Here is a 25,258-nt window from a genome sequence, read left to right as displayed (position 1 = left end):
AGCAAGCACCTCTCTGAATCAGACCAACTGACAAAATCGTGAATCATTCTCACACGTCAGTTGTCATAATATACAGGATAAATCAGCGCAGAAGCCTAGGACAGAACCCTAAATTTTTCCAGTCTAACTAGTAATTGTTTATACCCTTAATGCACAGATGCTCAGCTCTGAACAAATATCAGTCAGGTACACAAAAGCCTGAGACACCTGAAACTAGCTGCTGTGTTTGCAAATTCAGATCATTGTTCATAGCATTTGTTACAGACTGATAAAATGCGGTAGTTTGCTTGCTCCTTTCTGCAGCCACTGTTACACAGGATTAAATAAACAGCAAGGTGAGACAGAAACAGTAGATTCACAGCATGAAAAAAGGCTGGGAAGCTCTCCAAAAGATGCAGAGACTTGACTACTGCATACTGCAAATCTGGGAAAAAAAAAAAAAAAAAAGAAAAAAACAAAAAAAACACCCAAACTCACCCATGTCCCAAGGGCTATAGCTCAGTTAGTAAATAAAACAGGCCTGAGGGGAAGCAGTATGGCACAGCACTGCTCATACAGCTGAACTCTCTTCCCCTTCCCCAGAACAAGGCAGCCTGGCCCATGCTATCCCCTGAATCCTGGCTGAGCATCATGTGGGAGAGCACTGGCTGGGAAAAGCAAAAACTATGCTGCAGATGGTACAGGTAAATAGTTAAAAGAGTGATCTTGGGCCCACGTCTTTATTCTGTTTGCTCAGAAAAGGTGTAGCCAGGGTGACTGAACACAGAAAACCCAAAGAAAATTAAGCTGCATTCAATGCAAAATAATGCAGAGTGCTGGACGAGAAAAAAAAGAAACAGGAGGAAATGCCCATTATGCAATACCACAGGTTTTGCATTACCCTAATTAAGGGTAAAATGTTTTTATCTAATTTTCATCTATTTAAAAAAAATATTCTGTTCTACTTGAGATTACAAGCTATTGGACATCAGGAACATTTGAGTGTGCTCAAATAAAAAAAAAGCAGTGGACAGTTTCAGCTCAAAGGATGGGTCTGATTAGCATTATATAATGCTAACACCTCAAAAGAAAGCAGGAAGGCAATTTTTTCCCCCCAAAGCAGCTCTTACCTCCAAGACAGCCAACACAGTATCCAGCTGATCTTCCCGCAACGTGATGTTGTTGGAAATTTTTCTCATCGTGTGTATGGACTGCAATCTCACCTCCTCAATTTCATCGTTAAACATGTCTACTAAGAAATCAAGGCATTTCTCCGCAAAAGAAGGCGAAGACTGAGCCAGCATGCAGAGAGCCTCCACCGCAGCAATCCGAACCTCTATTAGAAGAGAGGGAGGGAATCAATCCTTAGTGCTGTTTAAAGGGTATACTATCCAACGGCCACAACTCACTATATTCCAGGGCTAAGCCTAGGATAGGAATTGCTAAAGAAACTCTGAGGACAAAGGAGACTAAAGTCCTTTCCACAGGAAAGTCTCCAGATCAAAAGCCCCCCCTCCAACGGAGCACATGTTACTGCTGTAAATGTATCTAGACGGACTTTCACGTGAAAACAGGCCTCTTATGCACCAATAAATATTATGCCTTTCATAGCGTGTTTTGCAAGTGCAGCTATAACCCTGGTATCTTAAACAAACTAATTTAGATAGTTAAACTCTGTTTGCTTTATTCTGCCTGACATCTTAATTGCTCAGAGCATTCTTTGCATTTTTAACTTGCTGTGTAGCACTTTACAAATTGCTGTAAAGCCCTAGAGTTGCAGTATTTCAGCAATAAACAGAATGAACTTCATCTCTTTCATGACTTTGGATTCCTCAAAACAAGGCAAAAACATGCCACCTAATTATTAAAAACAATGTATAATTTAAGGAAGAAGAGATCAAAAATGTCCATTTATTTAGACTATAAAACATCGCAGGAATTCTAAGAATACCCAAATAAAACAAGCTTAAGAGAAGATGAGATTTTCTTCCCTACAGCCATCCTCGCTAGCTTCCATAATATTTATGTGCTGGGATCATTCATGTGCCAGGATCATAAGAACAAGAATCTGATGTCTTACAAATATTATTGTTTTAAGCATATTTCTATTTTTCACTCAAAATTGCTCATCTTGAAAACATCTACTTAAACTTGTAAGTTGCTTTTAGGCCTGCTGTTCTGAAAGAACATATCAGAATCATCAGGAATCAAATAAGTGGAAAAATGCAAACACAGCAAGACCCTTGCTTATTCAGTAACAAAGCTTCTGCCACTTCTACCAGACCCTGTGGTCATTAAGACCAAGGTATGAAAGAGGAAAAACAAATAAATGACAACAAAAGAAAAAATTCAACAATATTGCTTTCAGAAGCTGACTCACTAATTTAGTTCAAAGTTACAACAGTCCACGTAAGAAATTACGCACTGCTGCGAGTGAGGAAGGAGATAGCTCAGCAGTATTTAAAAAATGCTGCAGTGGAGGGAGAGAGAGATCTACGTTATTCAATCTGTGTATACGCTATCTTTATCCATTTTATTGACATCCCACAAAGGCACCATATAGTACCTATGGTAAAACACCTGGAGAATGTGGTTCACGATTAACAGGCTTCCTCCAGCGAACAATTTCTGTCATTAAGTCAGAAAGAAGCAAAGTTGCATTTTTAAGCTCCAGGATGAGTTTAGCTCACCACCTCCATTAGGAAGACATGCTTTGATTTATAGGAGTAATGGAACAATAAACCAATTTTTACAACACAACTAAAAGAGATATTTTAGTTATAGTGTTTTTATACTTTCTAATTTAGCACCATCCTTCCAGTAACATTAAAAACAAATTCCAGAATAACATTTAGAACTCAACGTAGTCATGATTCTACACAAATACTAGCTGTTCTCAATAGCCCCATGAAACACAAATCCTCAATTTGCCCACAGGAAAGTCAAGCTAAAAAGCTGCAAACATCCATTTTCCTGAGGCTGTCACCATAGTCAATGCTACAGCCAAACGTGGAGCTCAGGAACACCTGTGCTAACTTTTACATTCAGAATTTACCCAGGCTCAAAAGAATAGACCCAATATTAAATGTTGGAAAAACACAACTAAAGCCTCCACGGCAATCACAGTAAGACCAGGAGACACCAGTATAATAGCACTATGTTAACAAGCATATGTGATCCTAGGATCTAGAGGTACAACTAGATGATGTAGATGTAGCTACTCAATTAAGTGCTTTGATCAAAAGTACTGTACAATATTATAACATCTTTGAAATAACTTCCCCCAAAAGTCAAAGATTACAATGGAAGCAACAACCCTGAAATCCACAATTTGTTAACCAAACCCCCCTCCCCCCCTCCAAAAAAACCCCAAAAAAACAAAAAAACCCACACACAATTGCCAAGTGGTCTGTTTCAAAAAAATGCACGAACCAGATCGTATATCCTTCTTTAGTCACTGGGTAGTAAGTTAACACCTACCATACATCTCATCTTCCAGGCCATGAACAAAAGCCCCACAGGCTCCCGACTCAATCAAGTTTACAGCGCCTGTGTCGATCTCCTCTTTGGGAGCATCATCTCCCCATTTTCTGCCACTTGAGAACTCCCCAGAGCTGTAGAGTTCTTTGGCTCGTTCATGTGCAGTTCGCTTCCTCTGTGCAAACAAGTTTTTCAGTTGTGATTATGGTTTACTTCAAAGATGACCAAACAATATATTAAATGGCTTTTCCCAGATTCAAAACCAGAGGTAGTTAAAGGTTTAGAGACACAGACAGAAAAGAGACATGCAAATACTGAGAAAAACAAATACTACCCTCCCCTTCTATGGAAGTTTCAAATCACCAATAATTCTTTGTACTTTTAATGTTGGGAAAAGACAACGATTAATATATTTTAATTAATCTATCCTTAAACATCATAAAAACAGCCAAACCGGGTCAGAGCTCAGGCTCCTCTAGTTAAGCATCCCACAACTGATCTGCAAAAACAGATGCTACCATATTGCAGTTAAACTTGTTAAAATGCAATTAAACACCTCAGTGACTGTCCATACTATATAGCAGTTACTAGTGTGTAAACGGAAATGTGATATTCATTAAGCACGCTTGCTAATGTATCTTCTTTCCTCCACCCCGTAAAAAAAAAAGCTGTGCAGCACTTTATTTGAAGGATCCTGTAGTATTTCACAAAGCAGCCCAGAAAAGACCAGCAGCTCTAGCTTCATCACTATTTTGTAGATACAGAAAACAATACCTTGAGAGGTTCGCTTAAGGAATTTTAGTGAAAAGTTCTGCTCACAGGGCTTAGGCGTCCCAGTCTCTAGCTACCTATGTCTCTAGCTACCTATGTCTCTCGAAATGTCTGCCAGTCAGATCTTCTACAACACTGCCATAAGCTTCCTCTCAGGACTAGGACGCAATCTTTCCATCCACAATAAATAAAACTTTTAGCCAAAACGCTGTCAGAAGAACAAACAAATGTTTCTTTCATCTGTGAAACCTGAATAGCCTAGAGCTGTTTACTGCATGCTCAACTAATGAAATCTAAAACTAGCAATTGCTTCATTGACGTTAATCTAACAGAAAATGCATCATCATCAATTAACTCTCGATAGCCCTGCAGCAAGCTAAACAAACACACTTGACATTAACATACCTGTTGTGCGTAGTACACTACACACAGTAAAAACTAATAAAACCAAATATTTACATACCCTCAGATCTGACATGAGCTTCTTGTCAAGTGTCTGCTCTAAGAAATGGGAGCTAACTTGTTGCATAGAACCCTAAAGAAAAAAAAAGAAGAAGAAGAAACTGAATTATTTTAAATTACACCATACATTTCCATTCATTCTAGTAGCTTTATATAGCGTTCAGTGCTACTATACTTCAGAGTCCAAAAGAATTTGCTTAAAATAGTCAGCACATCTTATTTTCCTACTGATGTTAACATGGTCTTTCTTGAGTATGTTGGGTTACACCTGTTGTGTTTGAAAAGTAGGTAAAGGGAATTATTAAAAGCACTTTTTTTTTGTTGGATAACCAACCCTCTATCCTCAAAGAATCACTGCAGAGTTCAGCTGAGAAACTATAAAAAAAAAAATCTACCTCTCGCATTTTTCTCCTTCCCCAAATTTTGGTAGAAATTGATCTAAACAGATCTAACATTTCCTCCCATTTCTTTTCAAACATACAAAAAAGAAGGTAACATAACATGAGCTATTCTCAGATACAGAGGAAGAAAATGCCACTTACCAGTAATTTAGCAGCTTGTACTCTAACAACCCAGGAACCATCACTAACCATGTGACAAATTTTTCCAAATGCATCGTCCACCAGGCGAATTTCTTCATTAGAAGAAGGAATTGGGACAATGCTAACATAGAGAAACATGAGTCAGTTTGCTGATCTGATGCTATGCAGTGTGGCAAAAAGTAAGAAACAGGCATTCAGTGTAACTAGGACACCAGAAACCGAAATTTCATCTAGCTCAATGCATTCTCAGCAGGTATCAGCATTTTGCACACATCAGCTTTCTAACAGCTACTCCTGAGACTCATCACCACAAAGCTTCTGGGATTAGGATTATCATCTCACCACCACTTTGAGTCTTTTTTCTATAAAGCACATACCTTTCAGGGTACAGCTGACTGAGGACCCAAATCAGTTGAACCGCAGCACTGCGCACTTGTTCATAATCATCTGCCAGCAGTTTGCAAGCCTGAAAGGAAGATTTCCAGTCAAATATACAAGAAACATCTCCACCAGAGCCATCAATCATCTCCCACAATGGATTTCTGATCCTTACCATAAATCAGTTAGGACGGATTATAAATCAAGAGGAATTTGGTCTCTCCTCCTACTCTGCAGTATATCCAAGTCTGATCAGATAGACTAGTCCTAATGAAGTCAGCAAGGCATGTGCAGAAGAACTCCAGAATTGCCTGTACTATGCAGGAGGCATGCAGTATGAACCTATACTAGAACTAATTTGATACAGGTTTCAGCCCTGCAACCTTGCTGACATAACAAACGTAAACTCCCTCAGCGAAGAAGGGTTTACTCTTTGAGGAGACCGCAAGATGACAGTCATAATTATCTAATGCCTTGCCTTTTCTCCAGTTATCTTCCCCTAGTGAAGAACATATTCCAATCAAAACATGTTAGTTCATTTGAGCAAAACAAGATGCAAAACCAATTATTTTCACTACCATAGGGTAACAAAGAAAACAGCCAAACTGCACACAGAATACCCCATCTCCATTCAGTGACCTCAATCGCTCCAAGCATATGTCACAAAATCTAAACAGCAATATAGGCAAACAAGTAGAAAATAGATAGAAACGAGTACAAAGTCTTACCTGACAGTAAATAGCCTGCTGTAATTTTAATCCTCTTTCATGAAGCTGAAGCTGCAGGAAAGAGAGAAAAGAAAGTTTAAAGTGACAGTTTTAAGAGACATAGACTTCATTTTCATCACCGTTTTTTTCCCTGCTATTTGAGTAACATTAGTTGCCTGCATTTCTTGATTGCTGCTATAATTAAAGCATTTCATGATCTTGGCCAAGACAAGTATAATTGTCACTTAGGTATAAACTTAATGAACTTCAAAACCACTTCACTTTGATTGCTTAGGAAAGTAAGATAATACTGTCTGCATTCTCCCAACATTCATACAGCTTCTTAGTATTTCAACCACAACTGAAAGAAATACAGAAACTTTAAAAATAATTACATTTACTAACAAAACCAGAAACTTATTAATAAGACACCGATGAGCTTTCCTACCGCAGGAAATGTAGACTATTCAGTCAGCATACATATACCGGTAAACTAATGTATACAACTTATTCCACACTTGTTACAATACGCACTCTCAGAAGACAAGAGCAGATGTGTGGCAGGGAGCTGAAGTTTTTTGCAAAAAGGCTTACAGAGTCCAGCTTCTCACAACAAAACTTGTTTATTTATTATTGCCTCAAAAAAAAAAAATTTTCCTCCTAACTCATGAAATATGGACCAAAATTAGGTGTTGCCAACAAATTTCCGCGGCCTGTAAATCTTTTCAATTGCCGAACCACAGAATAGCAAAAACTGTTCAACTAAGCACTTTTTGTTTCTGTCTGGAATAAGCAAAAGTCACAAATCTGACATACAACTAAATGGATAATATCTGCTTGAATCCAGCCAACAAGAAAGGAGACAGTGCTATTCTGTATCCATTTCTTCAAATTATGACATGCCAATGAGATAGTAGCACGGAAAATCCTGCACAGGAGTCCTAAAAGTGGTTAGTGATACTGAATTCATTTGTAATACTTTCCTGCTTAAAACTATAAAAAGACAGCAAAATTTCCACTGTAATTATAAATTTAAGGTCATAAATCTTGCTATGGATATGGCTGAAGGTCATAAGAATTACCCAAACAGGTTTAAAAAAATTGCGCCTCAAAAGAAAAAAATCAGAACAGAATGAAAATGAAGGATGAACGCAACCTCTGGCAGAGGGAGATCCCAGAGAGATGAAAGTGAAACTCAATTCTCTCAAATATATAATGTTATTAAACATTAATATAGGATATGTCCTACATTAATGTTTAATAACATTAATCCAAATGCTCTTGCTCACCATTAGGTCATATGGGACATCAATAGGGAAATTTCTGCAACCCATATGCTCACAGGCAACTCATATTAAGCAAAATTTTCAGCACTCTGTCAGCATTTCTGCAAAGCTAAAAGCTTCTATAGGGTCACCACCTTATACCCTACATGAAAACCAGTTACCCTCAAGAAGAGTGTACAGAATAGTAATAAACATGACCATTGGGCAAAATAGAAACACTGTTTAAAGTAAATAAATAAAATTTCTTTGGGGATTTATTATACAGATTTCTTGTCATAAGCAGTTTTCTATTGTGTCTTGGTAGTAGTAGTGGCTTACTGTAATTGTGGTCACTAGACCAATGCTGAATCAAAAAACACAGATTTCTCATGAAAGCAAAGAACCTGCATGCAATCGAGAAAGTCAGTAAATGAAAAAGCTTTTTCAGCTGTAGCCAAAACTGATATTGTTACCAATCACTAAAACACCTTACGACATCTCAGTTGTTATTCTCACATTTTAAGTCCTATCTTATTTTTTCAGGTAATTTTGACACATTAAGTGGGTTTTTATTAAGATAATTAAGTAATTCCTAATCTAAATCTCTACAAATCAGTTTTCAGTCTCTTATCAGTTTCCTTGTATAACCCCACACAATTCACTTCATTATCCAAGCAACATTTACCATGGCTTTTATAGCTGCAGTCCTAACACGAGGGTCCTGGTCATTAAAGTGATCCCCTATTATCTTCTGGACATCTTTGGCAGTCTGGCTTTCAACTTCTTTTGCAACACCTTTTTCCACTGGTCCAAGACAGCCAATTAACTGAAGACACTTATTTCTTACACCATGGGAAGAATCCGTCAGATGCTACGGAACGGAAGAGATTGAGGGATACAACTGTATTTTTTAATTGTTCTTTTACCCCTCAAAATACATAATGATATTAAGACTCCTAGCAGTTAAAAATGTTAGCATCGTCACAGTTTGTTGAAAATTTTAAAAATATTTTAAGCATTGACTTGAAAATTTTTCCTGTAGCAGTAATGAAAGTTTAATTAGAAATAAACTATAGACACATTAGCTTAAACATTTTAATTACTTTTTTTCCTCAAGAGGAGGCTTTCTATTGATAAAAGGAGCTATTTATCAAGCAATAGTTTTGGTTGGATATTTAAACATCATCTACAAAATACAGAAATGCTTATATAGCATCTACAGAAACCAAGAAAGCTCATCTCAAACACCACTGTCATTTACAGACTCCTTAATTAGACTCAACATTGTGCTCATATCTCATGCAGTTTTAGGTTGCTCTTGTCTTAAATACAGCACTTGGAGCTCTCTCCCAACACAGATTCAATCCAAATTCAACAAAATGTAAGAACGAAGCTTTCAGAAGTATTCGCTTCCTTGGGAAGGCTGTGTTACCTTGCAGGCCACCTCTACTAGTCTCATTCTGACCGATGGATTTTCTGTCAGCTTTGTGCCGATTACCAACAGGGTGTCCAGCAGCTGAGCAAGGACTTGGTGAGACTCTGCAAAGCAAAACAGTGAAAGGCTGCATACCTCCAGAGTCCACAGATACCTCACAAGACACAGAGCCACAGAACCACTGAGGTAGGAAAGTCTCCCCCCTTCTCTACCCCCTCCCAAACCCTTCTCTTCTCCAGCCCAGACAGGTTTGAGGTTCCTTCAGGTTTGCCTCACACACCATGTACTCCAGCCTCTGACCACCTTAGTGATGCTCTACTGAACGCACTCAACCTTATCAACATCTCTCCTGTAATGAGGAGCCCAAAACTGGTTGCAGCATCTCAGATGTGGTCTAAGTAGCACTGAGTAAAGGGGAACAGTCATTCCCCTTGATTCATCTATGATCCTGTTAATACAGCCCAGTATGCAGTGCGCCTTCACTGCTCAGTCACGTTTAGTCTTGTGTTCACCTGGACTACCACTAAATTACATTATACAGATACATACAGTAGACAGCTTTGAGGAAAACTTTTATTATCCTCAGAACATATTTTCTGCCCCTGTTCACAAAAGTAGAAAATATGTACTCTGAATAATAATTCCCAATTATTTACTTCGGATGCGTGTATCCATAAGAACCTTGCCACTGCCCTAGATACTTAAAAGTCTACATGATTCTGCCTTGATCTTGAACACGATCTGAAACGTGTGACTTACTCTCGTTTTGAAGTGTGTTAATGGCATCATCCATAATGCAGTCTGGTGAAAATCCTGCAGTCTTCGATAACAAACCCAGCAAGGAAGCAATCTTCAACCGTACAGAGGCATCATTCTCCTGGGATGAAAGCAATAACAGTCACCTTCATTCATTTTTCATTTGAAAAGCATAAAAGACTACACAGAGGTAGAACCCATAAGCAATTCAACACATGGGATTGTTTTTTTTCCTGTCAGTCTGCTTCCTCCCCTACAGTTCTACAACTCATCTAATAGAAAATTAACATATCAAAATGTTTCTGTGGCAGCTTTCAGTACATTTCAAAATAATTATTTTACTAATATCAGCACTAAATATCAGTTTAAAAATTGATATTTTAAATAGTTAGGTTTTCAAGATGCCAGGAAATTCACTGTTGTCAATGTTAATTTCTTCCATCTTTTCACTAAAAATGAGAGACTAATGGTTTCTTGACCACTGCTAAGCATCATGGTCTGTAGGCTAAGGGAAGTATTTCAAAGAGTTATTAATTTGACCACTCAAGACTTATGCATGCAAAAGTACTTCCAGTCACATCTGGAGGCTCTTTCTTTCATCCTAATGCCAGGGATATCTAACACAGGGTAAAAAGGCAGAAAGAAGTCTGGATTCTATATTTAGCTCTGACCAAGCAATTGTGCAACTTGGAACACAGAGTTGCAGTAATATACAAATATTACATCTTTCAACAGCAATCAAGAGAGACTCCAATCTCCATAGGGTCAAATACTTTATCAGTAGAGAAAAAAATTCTTTCTAAACCTAGCTGAGAATCATTTTCATTTTTCAGGATCTAAATTAGGTGCTTTAACAACAGTCACTGCTAGATATTATGACGCATACTCTACTTCTTTTGTTATTTTTCTGCTAGTAAATTTTCTGTTGAAAAGCTGAAAAGTTTTTTGGAAGTGTCATGTTAAAACTGTTTTGACCACATCATAAGCAAAAAGTTATTCTCCTGTTAAAAGAGATTAGGAAATGTCAGTTGGGAAGGACTTAGGTAAAGTTGGGTCAGATTTGGACAGCTTGGCGCTCTGGACAATTTCTTGAGATCTCTTTTGTCTTTGTCAGCTTAACTTCAGACTAACTACGTGGGATCATTTGTAGGGATAACATAGTTCACATTCCCGTCACCTGACTTTTGAAACTATTGGCAAAGCTACCAACTAACACAGACAGCAATTCTCTGGGGAAAGAAAGGGCTAGTCACTCACTCTTCTCACACAGGGCTTCCAACAGCCCAAGCCAGACCAGAGTTAGCGATTCAGAAGCCAGTGACTCCTTATTCTACAGCCAACCCCATCTTGCTAGATAAGAAGACCAGAAAGAGGAATCTGGAAACATGTTTGACTCCCAGCTTCACTACCTTATAATAATGCTCCAGCAGGATCCTGACAACCCCTTCCACACTCTCCACTTCCACAGGCTTCCTGGCAAACTGGAGCAGGTACTGCAAGGCATCTGCCGGCGACGTGGCTTTGCACAGGTCGACATGGAGCGCTGCCGACTTGCTGGGCTTGGTCAGCCGCAGCTTCTTGGCGGACAGGTCCTCATGCTGCTGCTGCAGGCGGGGGCAGAGAGGCAAGGTTCAACGGCACGCAGCAACCCCAAATTTCACTCCTTCCCGGAGGGAACGCTGGCGTACAGCCGAGCCAGCCTGGGGCAGCTCCCGTCCTCCTCCCCCCGCCGCCGCCGGGGCAACAACCGCCGCCGTCTCCCTCAACCTCGGCCCGGCCCGGCCCTCCCCTCCAAGCAGCCCAGGCGAACATCGACCCAGGCCCCGCCGCTGCGGGGGTGAGGAGAGGCCCCCGCGCGCTAGGCCCCAAGCCGCCAGAGAAGGCCTTCCCGACAGCGCTCCGCTCCGCCGCCGCTGGTGGGGCAGCTCTGGGGCTCCCCGCCGCCGCCGCCGCCGGCCCCCGCTGCAGTACCTGGACCACCTTGGTGAACTCCTCGTACACCCGCTTCTTCAGGTGCGCCGCCATGCCGCCCGCGCCGCCGGCCCTCCGCGGCCACCGTAGGCGCCGCGCCGCGCCCGCCTCTTCTCCCCGCCCTCCGCGGCCACCGTACTCGCCGCGCCCGCCTCCTCGGCCCGGAAGAAAAACCACCAAGTTGCCCACGGCGTGACGCGGCAAGGAAGTGTCCTCGCTGCCAGAGCTGGAAGTCACGCTCTATGGTCAGGCAGCCCAGACGCGCCAGTCGGGGGGAGGAGGGAGGGGGAGAGACGAAGCTCCCCGTTGCCATGGGAACCGCGGGGGCTTCCCCGTTGCCATGGGACCGGTGGCGCCAGGCCCGGCATGGCGGCCTGCGGGCCGCAGCCGCGCAAGCCCCTTCCTCTGGGTTTTTCCCCCCAAAAATAGCAGCCTCCTGCGACCAGGGGAGTGCTGACTTTGGTGAAGAGTTTTATTAAAGATGATCTGAGCACGTTGGGCTGCAATTCGGAGGCGGAAGAAAAGCTGTATTTTTTTTCCCTCCCTCTGATATCTAATTTAAATCCCCTTTAACTGTCGATTCACCGAGGCCGCTGGCATGACTTCTGACTTTCACCACCGGGAAATCCGTGCTGGCATGAGGGCAGCTTAAACCAGACATAATTAGGAGCGACTCAAATCCGATAGTTTAATATTAAAACTGTGCTTTGGGTTTTTTTTGGGGGGAGGGGAAAGATGTCAGTAAACACTTCTGTGTCATTCAAAGAGCTTTTAAAGCACATTTATTTAACATCCCCAAGATTATTGCCCTCAGCCGGAAGAAATCCACATTTCGAGAAGAAAAGGAAGCGCAACCATAATCTAGACTAGCCGTAATGATTGTCAGATATCCTCAGAGTGATTAAAAACAAGCTCACAGCCCTCTCCAGTATAAAAGTAAACTTTGGAATTAAGGATTTTTTTAAAAAAAAAAATGACGTAGGACCCAATCCAGTGCCGTATAAGGCAAAATTGCCGCTGAGGCCCCCACGGTTTTGCTTCAGTAGTGCTTCCTTCCATTCGAAACACTGCGAGCTTTCCTTATTCTTGCAGAAGCTTATATTTTTTAAGAAAATAAAGAATAATAGTAGCTGTCACAAGGGAAAGATGTAGTAGTGTGGCATGAGAAAGGAGTGATCTCACTAGATTGTAAACTCCTGGAATTAATAACAGTATTTTTACCTTATGCTGATCCTGCATGACAGCAGGGGGTTCTCAGTCTTTACTCCAGAATAAATAACAAATAACAGTAATAAATACATTGGCTAGAGAATAAGCTGTCCACTGGAGGAACAAGAGGAGGGAGCGGGACACTGAAATCCTTTTTAACTAGATCTGGTATGGAAAAGAATGAGAGCCAGAGCTTTTGTCTTTTTGTTAACGATCCAAATTGCAGTTGGCATAAATTAATGCATTTTCAGTGATTCCACTGGAATTTCGTGTGACTTTTTCACCAGAAAAGATTGTGCCTGGCATTATCTGAGAAGTACTTAAGTATTAATCACAGAGCCTGCGATTCTCACGGAATCACGGAATGGGTAAGGTTGGAAGGGACCTCTGGAGATCATCCAGTCCAACCCCCCTGCTCAGCAGGGTCACCTAGAGCATGTTAGACAGGGTTGTATCCAGGCGGGCCTTGAAGATCTCCAGAGAAGGAGACTCCACAACCTCTCTGGGCAACCTGGTCCAGGGCTCTGTCACTCTCACAGGGAAGAAATTCCACTTCATTTTCAGGCGGAACTTCCTGTGCTTCAATTTCTGCCCATTGCCTCTTGTCCTGTCACATGAGACAACTGAAAAGAGTTTGTCCCCGTCCCCTTGACACCCTCCCTTCAGGTACTTGTACACATTGATCAGATCCACCCTCAGGCTTCTCTTCCCCAGGCTGAAGAGGCCCAGCTCTCGCAGCCGTTCCTCATAGGGCAGGTGCTCCAGCCCTCTGATCATCCTCGTAGCCCTATGAGGGGCTCTCTCCAGTAGCTCCATGTGTGTCTTGTCCTGGGGAGCCCAGAACTGGACCCAGTCCTCGAGATGAGGCCTCCCCAGGGCTGAGGGGAGGGGCAGGATCACCTCCCTCCACCTGCTGGCAACAGTCTTCCTAATGCACGCCAGGAGACCATTGGTCTTCTTGGCCACAAGGGCACATTGCTGGCTCATGGCCAACCTGTCATCCACCAGCACTCCCAGCTCCTTCTCTGCAGAGCTGCTCTCCACAAGGGCAGACCCCAGCTTGGACTCCTGCGTGGGGTTATTTCTCCCTAGGTGCAGGACTCTGCCCTTGCCCTTGTTGAACCTCCTGAGGTTCCTCTCCACCCAGCTCCCAGCCTGTCCAGGTCTCTCTGAATGGCAGCACAGCCCTCAATTTCAGGTGTATCAGCCACAATTCTCTGAACTTATCTAATAGTTAGCAACACAGAAAACAGAATAAAATTCATCCTTTTCCTGATACCTGGATTGCCTCCAGCAGGGCCTGTTGCTTCTCAGTACAGTCAGTACTAGTGACCAAAACATGCAAAAGAAATAAGCATGTTGTGAAAGTCATACCGCATATCTAAACATGTATCTTTTAAAACGCACAGTTATCTTCTAATACCTAACAAAATGGTGGCTCAGTAGTGCTACTTCATTTGGCAAAAAACTTCACAGGAGATCCTTTCACTGGCCCATCCATGTCTTCTTGTCTCTCCAGTAGTCCATGGCTTAGTCTCTGCAATCTAAGTCAATTTGTTTGAATAACTGTTTTTTTTCCCCATTCCTCATCAATGGTGGCACTTTGCTACCACCAGGTGAACAGGAATTTGTAGAAGAAGTCATAGGATTTGATACGAAACCCTTTTTCTGCCACATGGGGCTGAAAGGATATTTTGTACCCTTTGGCTTCGACATCCATTTGAATGCAGTCGAGCAGATCAGAAATACTTGGTGTTGCCTTCCAGGGGCCAAATTTCACCACAGATTTTTTATCCATGTCCAAGCTGTTCAAGGCGTCCTGGCATCTGGCAGCATCCTCCTCTGTTCTGACAACGCACACAATGACGCTGGACTGGCGGGATGCGACTGCTTCCGCCCTTGCGATGCGGATCATCAGTTCGATGTTCTCACTGTAATTGGGCACACGGGCCAGAAATTGCTTCCTCGCCACTAGTTCCCCAAAGATCTGAGGGGAATCTTCCAGCTGCTTGATTAGAGGTTCAATGTCGTAGAACAACGCCTCCCTGTACACGTCCTGGATGCACTCTGTGGGCACTTGGTTACTACGCAGATACTCCAAGATGTATTTGAAATAGGTCCCCGGCCTGTCAATGAAGAACCTCCCTTCTGAGTCAGTCCTCAGTTTGGGCTGGCCAGTGAACATCTCTGCGAGCTTGGAGCCAGGGTGTTTCTTCAAGGTACTCAGTGTTGTGGTGTACATCTCCCCACCAACATTTAACTCCACTATTGGTGACAACTGCAAGTATCACAAAGGGACAGAAATAACACACATGACCTATCTCGAGCAGTCAGCATGGAAGGATCGGGGGAAAAGGAACAATCATAATTGCAGCTGAAAATTGGAATGGCAGCGTGGACTGCCATGACATGAGTCCCCATCCCTTGGTTGACAGAAGGGAACATTCAGCCATCTGCTACAGGCCATTTATTGCTGAAAGCAGATGCAGGATATGTATATGGCCATCATAACCAGAGTAGCAGATGTTTGGATGTTTCTGAATGGATTAGCCTTCATCACATCTTCAGGATGTGGAAGAGCGTTGTTTTGCCATTGGGCAGTGGGACAAGAAGTAACTTGCCAAGGTCACTTGGCAAGTTGTCAGTAACAGGCTGAAGGATTCAGTGTGGATCTCCTAAGTCCACACAAGTGGGACCAAGTGGTCCCAGAAGTGGTCCTGCTGGACCACTCTCCTTTCAGAGTGGTCTGAGTTCTCACTGTCCTGATGCTTCAGTGCAGAGGAACAAGGACAGAGCTGAAAGCTGTGCAACTCTACCTTCTCACTTGAATTAATCTTTTCTCTTCAAAGTCAGAACTAAAGCTCTTTTCACCTTTAGAAATGTGCAAGATTGGCTTTTGCCTTTCCGGGGCATTAGCTATAAAGACAACAGAGACACCAAAATCCAGCATGTTTGTGCTCAGGCGCAGCACCTTCTTATCAAACTTAGAAAGGTATAATAGCTTCCGATAGAAAATGAAGAAAATTATTTGTGCAACTGAAGTGAATTTAAGAAGGAAGAATGTCAAGCCTCCAGTTTGGATTTATTTGTGTGGAACACTGTGCTTTGAAGCTACTGCTATCAGAAAAACATTGGAGGGGGCTGAATGCTCAGAAAGGCAGGACCTGGTGTCACTTGTGATGGCCTTCTTGACTGTTTGGTGCTGAAGAAGTTTAACAGTTTCCCTTTGCACTCAACCAGTTTTTACAGTACTCAGTACAGCAAAGTAGAGGGAAGGAATGAGGCAGTTATTTCACCTCATACCCGTCAGGTCAGGGCTGCAATGCAAGTCACATGCCTGGCCAGGACCACACCTGCCATTGGGATGGCATGAGTCAATAAATAACTCTTTTTTCCAGGAGCTCACCTGCTTTTTCTTGTATTTGGTCATGCAAGGATCTGCTTCAGTGCTGCTAGTCACATGCTTAAAGTGAAGCATGTACTTAAGTGCTTAGCTGGATCCAGCCCACGGTGCCTTACAAGTACAGAGCCGTGAGATGATGTGAGCTGCTGTAACAGCTCACACCAACGAAAAGGAAGGGGGAGCACCTACTGCCCTCTCCCCTTCCCTTGTACCCAGCTGCATGCTTCTGACACTCACCTTGTGCCAGCTCTGGCTCTGCTTCTGCTTCATTTCTATGAGCTGGCTCATGGAGGATTTAACAAGCACTGCTATCTGGCCAGATGAAGGGGCTACAAACTGACAAGCCAGACCAGAGGAGGGAGACTTTCCTTTTTAAAGAGCCGTAAGCTATCAGATTTAGCAGGAGTGAGCCCATAGCCTGGACAAGCTAGGGGGAAACAGAAATTTTAGTCCAAAGACCCAGCTGGAATATTGCTTTGCAATAACTCTGGTTTAAGTGGCTTTATCTCATTTGCACTGGAGCTAGAGGAGCGTAAAATGATCCTATCTGAGAGCACCCAGTGATTTCTACCCATTAACGAACACAGCCCAAAGCTGTTTCTGTAGTTAAGTTTCCTCCCAGATAGGAAATTTGCTATTAGTCCAAGTGGTAACAAGCAGCTCAGCTTTACTCCTTAGCAGAGATCACTTGGATGAGATACTCAGGAGTATCTCATACTGCTGAGCCTTTACTCCTTTTTCAGACAGCAAGTCAAATGTTTCATGACGCTTGTTATTCTTACCAAAGGAAAACATATTCTTCACTAGTACAGAAGAGCTGCTAATGTGATGGTCAGTCAGATCTTGACTTACATTTTTGGTCTAGGATCAACCTGATTCCCAGGTGATGGGGATTACTAGCACTGGCTGATTCCCAGCTCTGTAATTATCCAGTTGGTGATACTTAGGAACTGATCGCACCTATCTGTGCCCCAGATGAAAGATCTGACTTTTTTTACCTGGGGGAGAGGCTGTACAGCCAAAACAGAGAAGGAAAATCAGTTAGTAACAGGCTGAGGGCAGAGGAGAGGAAAAGAAAAAAACATCATCTGATCTCATCCCTAATTTCTGCCTGATAGGATTCTCCTTGTATTGTGACTCTCACTAGTTTTCTTTATTCTTGTATTGTAATTCTCACTAGTTTTTTCTTTAGAAAAACTATTGCTCCCAGCTGATGATTCTGCAAATCTAAAGCTTAGGAGTCATTATAGACTCTAAGAGCTATTAAAACCAAACCAAAAAGATGTGACAAATTTAAGTTAGCATCAAACTAATTCTACCTCTTCCAAAGAAGAAGAAGAACCACTTAGGTTATTTGCTGCTGCCAGATCCTGTATCCCGGTGAGAGATAAGGCCCTTCTGTGAACCAACTGGTGCAAAGAGTCAGACACAACTTTTTATCTAGGTTTTGCCTCTTGGTCATGTATATGTCAGGCCCTGGAGTCTTTGAAATAGCAGGTGAGCAGAAAAAGCACTATAACGTAGCCCAGTGCTCTGATCCCGCGAGAGGGAACCGTGCCCCGACATGTGCCTCACTCACCATATGCATGCTGCTGGTGACCCGCTTCCCCAGGGGCTTGTGCTCCGAGGAAATGCTCATCTCCCCCCCCCCCCCGAGCCGCAGAGCGAAGGAAGGGTCCGAGGAAACCCGTGCTCAGGTCCTGCCTTGTCTTGGGTTGCTGCTGGGTAGCTGTGCTCCGATCCGCTGTCGTTTGGTTTCTCTTTGCTGGCTCTTCTCTTTGCTGGCTCCGGACACAGCCCTGTTACAGGTATAAGGAGAGGGGAGGGAACAGCATGAAGGCGGAAGTATTTGCTCATTCTGGCGGTCAGCAAAGCGCAGGGCGGACTTGGGCTGGCCACCCGACACAATCCTCCTGTAATAATCTCTGTGCAGTGACTAAAAGCCAGATAATCCTTTCCAAAGGAGGCCCGCTGCCCAGAGCACCTCTGAGGAGCCCTGCAACGTACGCACCTGTGACCGTCTCAGCCCTGCCAACCAGCTGTACTGAAACCAGTAAATGTTTCTCAAGCCTTTTGGCCTCTTCGCACTGCTGTTTTAAAGATGCAGTACGCAGTTTATTGAAACGATCTCATTGATCCCATTTATCCAATCCATCGATGTCACGTCAGGATGCCTGGTAACTCTCCAAGGTGGTATTACTTTGTTAGTTGCCAGTGCAAGCTCCAGGCACTGATTAATTTGTGCAGGATAAATAAAATGAAACCTGAGCCTAAACCATTATTTTGATAGGTCAGAGATAATTCGATTGGTATCTATACAAAACATTGTTTTCTAATATTCTGCATTCACCGAAGGTCAAGGGTGGAAAGCACCACAAGTTCAGTGGTAGTGGGGTTGTTTTTCACCTGTCTGGAAACACGCAGCATTGTAAAACTCGCCAGGAAGAGTTAGAAGTCACCTGAAGTTCAGATCCATAGCAAAATCCCTCAGTTTCTTGTTCTAGGTGTTTTTGAGTGCACCGTTGCTTACAAATTATCCTGAGGTTACTCACCATGTATGTGTCTTTCTTTCGTTATGGTAGCAACCTTGTTGTAGGCATGATTGTCCCAAAGGTATAAGTCAAAGTTTGTAAAGAGAGACAACGTCTCTTACTAGATCGACCGATATAGATAGATGAAAACATCCAGGCTTTTGGGCACACAAGACTTTCTTCAAGTCTGTCAGCTTCTGTTTCAGCTGGCTTATTTTTTTTACAGTTTTATCAGTTGGGCTAATAAAAGTTTATTACCTCCTTCACCAAGCTTGCTGCACTGTCTTTCATATTGCAGGCTTCTTCCTGATGTTTACAACCAAAGGAAAAATACTGGTCAAAGACAGCACCTCATTAAAATCTTTCTGGGTGAAAAATGATAGCACAATATATAAGGAAACCTTATAAGCAAAATCTATCTGTGTTATGTACGTGCTTTGCTGGATTTACATCCTCCCAGAATGGAGCATTAGTCTGAACAGAAACCCAAGACATACAGCAAAAATACTTTAATTTGCACTGATTTAATCAGTTGGGAATAAAACCAATTCTCACACAAGGCTCCATGAAAACTAGACCCAGATTTTTCTCAAGGCTTTGTGCATTAACGTGAACCTCTCATTGAACCTGACTTATACCTTGCTTCCACTGCTCTAAAACCATCCTGAGAGACCCTTAGTAACAACCTGTGCCTTAGTTGTCACTCTTGCTTTAAATAAAAGGACTTAGATTTTCCCTCTGCCAGGCCAGAAGAATTAATAGCACTGGAAGCAGTAGAACATGAGGTGTGCTTGGAAGTTCAGGTTTTGTGACTTGTAAATGTTTATTGAAAAGCAGTTGGAAGGTCTGAATTTCCTAGGTCACTGATTCCTACATATCCTGATCCTTGGGCTGGCTCACATAGGTCCTTCAGAAATATCCTGGATATAATTGACAAAGATGGAGTCCATGCTTGTTCTACGTGATGCATCTTTGATGGTAGGGTTAGCAGCCTTTCCTTCTGTAACTGCAGAACTGGGTAAGTGGGCAGATGGTCACCTCTTTGCTCTCACGAGTTTTCACTAAGGAATGATGAACAGAAGACACTGGTTTGTGCAAAAGTTCATCCATAAGGTCCTCCAAAGCCAGAATCAAGGCTGCTTAGGAGCAAACCTTCGATGCCAGATCCTTACAACATCAGCAAAAGGAATAGTTGCTAGCTGACATCAACAGCACACTGTTTACTGGGGCCAGGCTGACCACATATGGTTCTTCCGTTTGATTAATATACTGCTCTGGTTCCTCCACTCTCTTACTCCTTTTTTATATCTCAGCCACTTTTGCTGGCTCATTATAGGACAAAGAATCAGCCCCAAAGTTTGTGAAGTATTCTGAGATATTTGACTGAAAGTCACCGTGTATGTGAAATATCTGATTGGTATTATTTGTGCTTTTCTGGGACTTTTTAATCCTACCAACTACATGACTTGCTTTAAGATGGCATTTTCAGTCTTGCTATGCAAATTACTCCCATCTGGGTTTATTTTTTCTTTTTAGTAAGGATTGGATTTAAACTGCCAAATCCTTCTGACTTCAAAAATGGCTTTAGGAAAAAAATCTCACAGCCAAAACTATTGGCATGTTGCTACCCACCAGCAGGGATTTATTGCCTTTCTTTAGAGCTGGTCACACTAGAGGTGGCATCCTGGATTACTGGGGCCACACACCTGACCTGCCTGGTGTCACGGTTGCAGAAGGGTTTGCAGTGCAGTATCTGTCTCTGGATCAAAACCTTCTGTGCCTGTGCTAAATGGAAACAGTTGGTCTTGCAGTACATCACTCCTCCTTTTATCTCCTGGTCAAAGGAGTGCTGAGGAAATTAGTGGGTGGAGGAGCAACTCATGAAAGGCAAAAGAGGAATCAGGGTTTTAGAGAAGGCTGGAAGAGGCTGATCTGACAAGGCTCTCAGCAGTCCACACTGATGGTAACAACTAACCTAAACTGATTTGAATTTCTCTTTTTGCTTGGGAGGGAAATCAAAAACGAAGACCATGGAAGTCTCCATAGCCTTGGGCGAACAGGGTACTGGGATTCCCACAATCAGAAGCTCCATTGTAGCTGCTGTTCTACATGTCTAGGGAGGTCTTGGCCACCACTGCACAGTTTTGAGGAAGTTAACTGTGTTTCTCCCATCAAGGAATGGAACTTGCTGTGCATTAGGCTGGAATTTCTACCCAGCCCTGCTGGGCTTCAAGTTTGTTGCCAGTTGGCCTGGCTCCCTGCAATCCTTCATCCTTTTAAAGCTGCATCTGATGAACCGAGGATCTTTTGGGGATCCGCCTGTTGAGACGAAAAGGAGAGCTCTGAGGATATTTGCTGAGCAGATCTATCAGGCTCAGTAAGGACCTGGGAACTTGGGGAATGGCCAGGTGGGAAAATGTGATGTGGTGGTGGGTAAAGTTCCCAATGTTCCCTTTGTTTGATAGTTGCCACTGCCTTTCCGCTACAAAAACATATCCCTCCCAGTGCCATTGTTAGAGTCCTTGCTGGTTCCCTCGGAGGACTCTGCATTCATTGTGTGCTGGAACAGCTCTTGGAGGCAGCACGACACCCGGGTTGTGCAGACCAGCAGGCACCGTGTGGCTGCGGCTGCCTGACTATACCTGTTCCAGCTCGTGCTGAACATGCTGTGCTGCTGACCAGATTGACTTTCACCTTGGTTCGTGAGCTGTTCAGGCGTGTTCACCCTTTGTTGTGTAGGACACCAGGGGCTTCAGTTCTGTTCCTTCCCTATGGCTGTTGTGAACCAAAAAGGGGAAACCAAGAAAGTCCGTGTATTTTGAGCTCCATGTGAGTCAGTAGAGATTACCTGATGAACCTGGGTAAGAAGCTAGAAGTGCTGTTAAAAACCTGTGGCTGGAGATTCCTTCCTGTCCTTGAAGGGAAGGCTTGTGAGACCTATTGGAGAGACTGGCAGACAAAATGGGTCATAGAGCCATCAGAAAGACAAGGAACAAGAACCAGTTAGACATACTCCATTCCTCTCATGGCTTCTAGGTGGCACGGTGGTGCTTCAAGCCACTTGCCTGTTGTGGTCAGGGTACCTGCTTGTCCTGCCATTTCTTTTGTGGGCACTTCAAAAGCAGATTTCTTTCTAATGCCTGTTTGCTAATGGGAGAGGAGCATTTCCAAGACTGTAAGCTCTTTAAGGCAGGGACCATCCTTTCACTGTCTTTGCATAAAAGGACTAGACTGTCCATGGATCTTGTATAAGCAACCATAGCATGAATCATAAGATCAACCAAAATAACCCTGAGAACCTTGTATCTGCCAAACAAGGAATAACTTGACAATGGCTTTGTGGGGAATAAATATGTGTTTTTAAAAATTATATAAATATGTACATAACAATGAAATGGAACGGCTCTATGCTGCTACATACATCTGACTAGGAAGCAGTAACATCCGTAGAAGTATTTTTAACAGATTTATTTCCTTAACACATTGGATTGGCAGCTTCTGTTTGAAAGAATTAGGTAAACAGCATTCACATTTGGGTTTTATGCCCTAATACAAATCCAAGGGGAAAAAAAAGAACGAAATGGTTATAAGAAGCAGATGCTAAAACAGGAAATGAAATGAAATGCTTGGATTTGGTGAAGCAGCTGGAAGGCAGCATGGAGTAGCTCCTATTTGTCTTTCTCCACTCCTTCCCTCTTGTCTGGTATCATAAGTTTCTTGAGGAGATAAAGCCATTCTGATTTGGTCCTTTTGCCTAGAACATGGAGGCGATGATCCATGGCTGATCTCCACCAGGAGTGAGATATTATAGCCATTACCATTATCACTGCTGCTAGCAAACAGTGATAGTTCAGCAGAAAGGAAGGTGATTCCCAGGCCCCAGTTCCTCCAGGGAATCTCTGTGGAGGAGATTCCCATAGAAAGCTAGGACACAAGCCAGATTATTTTAAACAGCAGTGGACATGCTAGCTAAGAGGATAGACTACAAGCTTGGCCTGGCCATTCTGGACTCAGATGGTGTTCCCCAGCAACCCAGGAAATCCCTGTTCAGCAGAGCTCCCTTGCCCAGCTGGTGTCAGCACAGCTTCTGTGAGAGATCCTGGCCTTGGACCAGCTCTGTCTACCAAAACACAGGGGCTCCTGACCTAGTCGCTTGCCCCACTTTCCCACATCTTCACAGCTTGTACCACTTTTCCATGAGCTTGATACAACTCTATCAGTTTGAGACTCAATGGTCAAGTCTCTCAGACTGCTCCTCTTTCTGTCCCTCTGCTGCAGAGAGCGGGGGTTTCTTGGCATAGTGGTTTTATTCTCCAGCTGGGACACTGGCAACAAGGCTACTGGGGAGAACCTTTGTCTTGACTGATCTCTCTGGGGTTTGCTGGGGATATAAGGACAAAGGAGGTCCCTTGCAAAGGTCATGGTGGAAAAAATTCCTGTCTGTTGAGGCCCAGTCTGATACACTGACTCCTGCAAATTGCCAAGTGTCTCTAGTGACGTGAGGCCAGCCTACATAATCTGCGTTGCAGTGAAGTGCCTCTTTGTCATTAGTCATAAGTACTTGGGATTCAAGAGCTCACGGACACATCAGTTCCCATTGACGTCACCGGATCTGTACCCCATGTGGCCAAATCCTGGGCATTTACTCCAATTGCAGAAAGCAGTGGCCAGCAAGGGGAAAACCTGCATATGGGCAAACTTCTAGCATTGATGGATGAAGTATGATATGGCTGCAAAGCAAAGCAAACAGTAGGTTGCTCTACCTCTACTCATAAATTATACTAGTGCAGCTGGGCAGGTGACCACACCTAAATTAAACAGCCATGTTCTTCTCTTATGCAAACATCACCTGTTGCTTTCTAGTCATTTATCAGCTCCACCTACTTTCACATACTTGGGGAATGTGTGATCTGCAGCCTTAGCAGGGATCTGAACCAGTTTTCAACAAGCCCCAGGACACCACCCAATGCCAAGGGATCAAAGTGCCTCCTGACCAAGCGAGTGCTTGTTCCACCTCCAATGGCAGAATAGGGTGGATGGGAAAAGGCACCCTCACCAAAGCCAGGAGCACCAAAGCCAGGAGCACTAGGTGGCACTGAAAGTTGCTCAAGAGTTTTGGTTTTGCCATGAAAGCAGGATACAAAGTTAACCACTCATATTGCCATCAGTTAAAGTAACTCAACAAGCCCTCAGTGCCCACATTGCTGAGGAACCACATTATCTTCTCCTGGCCTTCATTTCCATTCACTTATTTCCCTTGTTTATATCCTGTTCAGCTTGTAGACTTTCCTGAAACAATGTCCTCATGGACTTTCCCTTCCTGAGCTATCCCCCAACTCTGACATTGCCATACAGAGGGTGTGGGGTAGAGCAGAGTACATGGGTGCCACTATTCCCATCTCTCTGCAACACAACAGTCCTATTAAAGGTGTCAGCGTGAGTCCGTTCAGCTGGCTGCCCCATCTTGAGGAAGACTGGGCGCATTCCCAACACTGGGTTGACTCCAGTCTCCGTTCAGGCTGATACTGCCTGACTAGCCAGAAGCAGGAGAATCTGCTGAAGAGAGGATCTCTTCTGTGTAATCCATGAAGGACGGCAGCCCAACAAGCATGTCTATGCCAGGTCTTATTGTTGAGCTTCAGCTCACTCTTTCCCAGGCTGGTGATGGAAGAGGGGAAAAGTTGGGCTAGTAAAGGAAATCGTAGAATCGTAAGGTTGGAAGGGACCTCTGGAGATCATCTAGTCCAACCCTCAGCACAGCCCTGCACAGGGATTAAATTCACAACGATGGGATTAGCAGCACCGTGCTCTAACCAACTGAGCTAAACCTGCCCCCATGCAGGAAAGGAAAGGAAATAAGACCTTTTGCTGTGACATGTAGAAATAAGGAGAGAAAGAGAAAACAGACTTAGGTTGTGTATCGCTTCAATGGACCCTGTGAAGCTTTAGCTGTCATTAGTTGTGAAATCCCCATTTCACACAGTGAAGGGAGAGAAGCAAATTTTTCAGGTTTTACTCGCAAGTTCCACATTCTAGCAGATCAGAGCTGGTGGAATAGGAGCATTTCCTGATGTTCACACCGTAGGAGAAACGCCTTGTTCCCTTAAAGGAAGCTACAACACAGAAGGCAAGGTCTAATTTCTATTGCATGCCTGTCCTGTTTCACTGGTGGCTGCTCACCAGGAGAACAGGATACAGCAAGCAAGAAGATTAAAAGAAGTGACCGGTATAAAGAGCTGATCCTAGCTGGCAGAGGGACTACAGACTGGCCTGAGAGAAATTCCCACATCTCTTCCTTTGGTCAGCACGGTACATGGGGTCTCCATTAATGCAATCAGAATCATCATCAGTTTTAATCTATTAAGCAGC

At 43.3% G+C, this 25,258-nt stretch overlaps 2 protein-coding genes across 3 annotated transcripts in view; both read right to left on the bottom strand.

The window, feature by feature from the left end:
- INTS4 (integrator complex subunit 4) overlaps positions 1-11,823 on the bottom strand; it is a 34,418-nt gene extending 22,595 nt beyond the window's left edge. The window contains exons 1-11 of one of the 2 annotated variants that reach the window (XM_062567402.1): positions 11,747-11,823; positions 11,185-11,379; positions 9,779-9,896; positions 9,017-9,123; positions 8,270-8,455; positions 6,341-6,391; positions 5,612-5,700; positions 5,235-5,355; positions 4,694-4,765; positions 3,460-3,634; positions 1,110-1,315 (exon numbers count right to left, since the gene is read on the bottom strand). In XM_062567402.1, coding sequence (XP_062423386.1) covers positions 1,110-1,315; positions 3,460-3,634; positions 4,694-4,765; positions 5,235-5,355; positions 5,612-5,700; positions 6,341-6,391; positions 8,270-8,455; positions 9,017-9,123; positions 9,779-9,896; positions 11,185-11,379; positions 11,747-11,800 — 1,374 coding nt within the window. In that variant the 5' untranslated portion in view covers positions 11,801-11,823. The remainder of the gene's footprint in view (positions 1-1,109; positions 1,316-3,459; positions 3,635-4,693; positions 4,766-5,234; positions 5,356-5,611; positions 5,701-6,340; positions 6,392-8,269; positions 8,456-9,016; positions 9,124-9,778; positions 9,897-11,184; positions 11,380-11,746) is intronic. The other variant, XM_062567404.1, reaches the window with a different exon arrangement.
- A 2,738-nt stretch (positions 11,824-14,561) lies between these two features.
- On the bottom strand, positions 14,562-17,997 carry KCTD14 (potassium channel tetramerization domain containing 14). The gene is made up of 2 exons (XM_062578200.1): positions 17,938-17,997; positions 14,562-15,233 (listed from the first exon to the last, which is right to left on the bottom strand). The coding sequence occupies exons 1-2, from the start codon at positions 17,995-17,997 to the stop codon at positions 14,562-14,564; spliced, it is 732 nt and encodes a 243-aa protein (XP_062434184.1).
- Positions 17,998-25,258: the final 7,261 nt, after the last annotated feature.

The sequence above is a fragment of the Rhea pennata genome, chromosome 1 (assembly GCF_028389875.1).
Source record: "Rhea pennata isolate bPtePen1 chromosome 1, bPtePen1.pri, whole genome shotgun sequence".
Lineage (NCBI taxonomy): Eukaryota > Metazoa > Chordata > Aves > Rheiformes > Rheidae > Rhea > Rhea pennata.
This window is presented reverse-complemented; position numbering and strand designations above follow the sequence as displayed.

Bases quoted from the DNA above. Each gene is read 5' to 3' on its own strand.
- KCTD14 (XM_062578200.1), bottom strand. From the start codon at position 17,997: ATGAGCATTTCCTCGGAGCACAAGCCCCTGGGGAAGCGGGTCACCAGC. The intron at 15,234-17,937 runs GTGAGTGAGGCA...TGATACTTGCAG, and splicing joins TCACCAGCAGCATGCATATG to TTGTCACCAATAGTGGAGTT.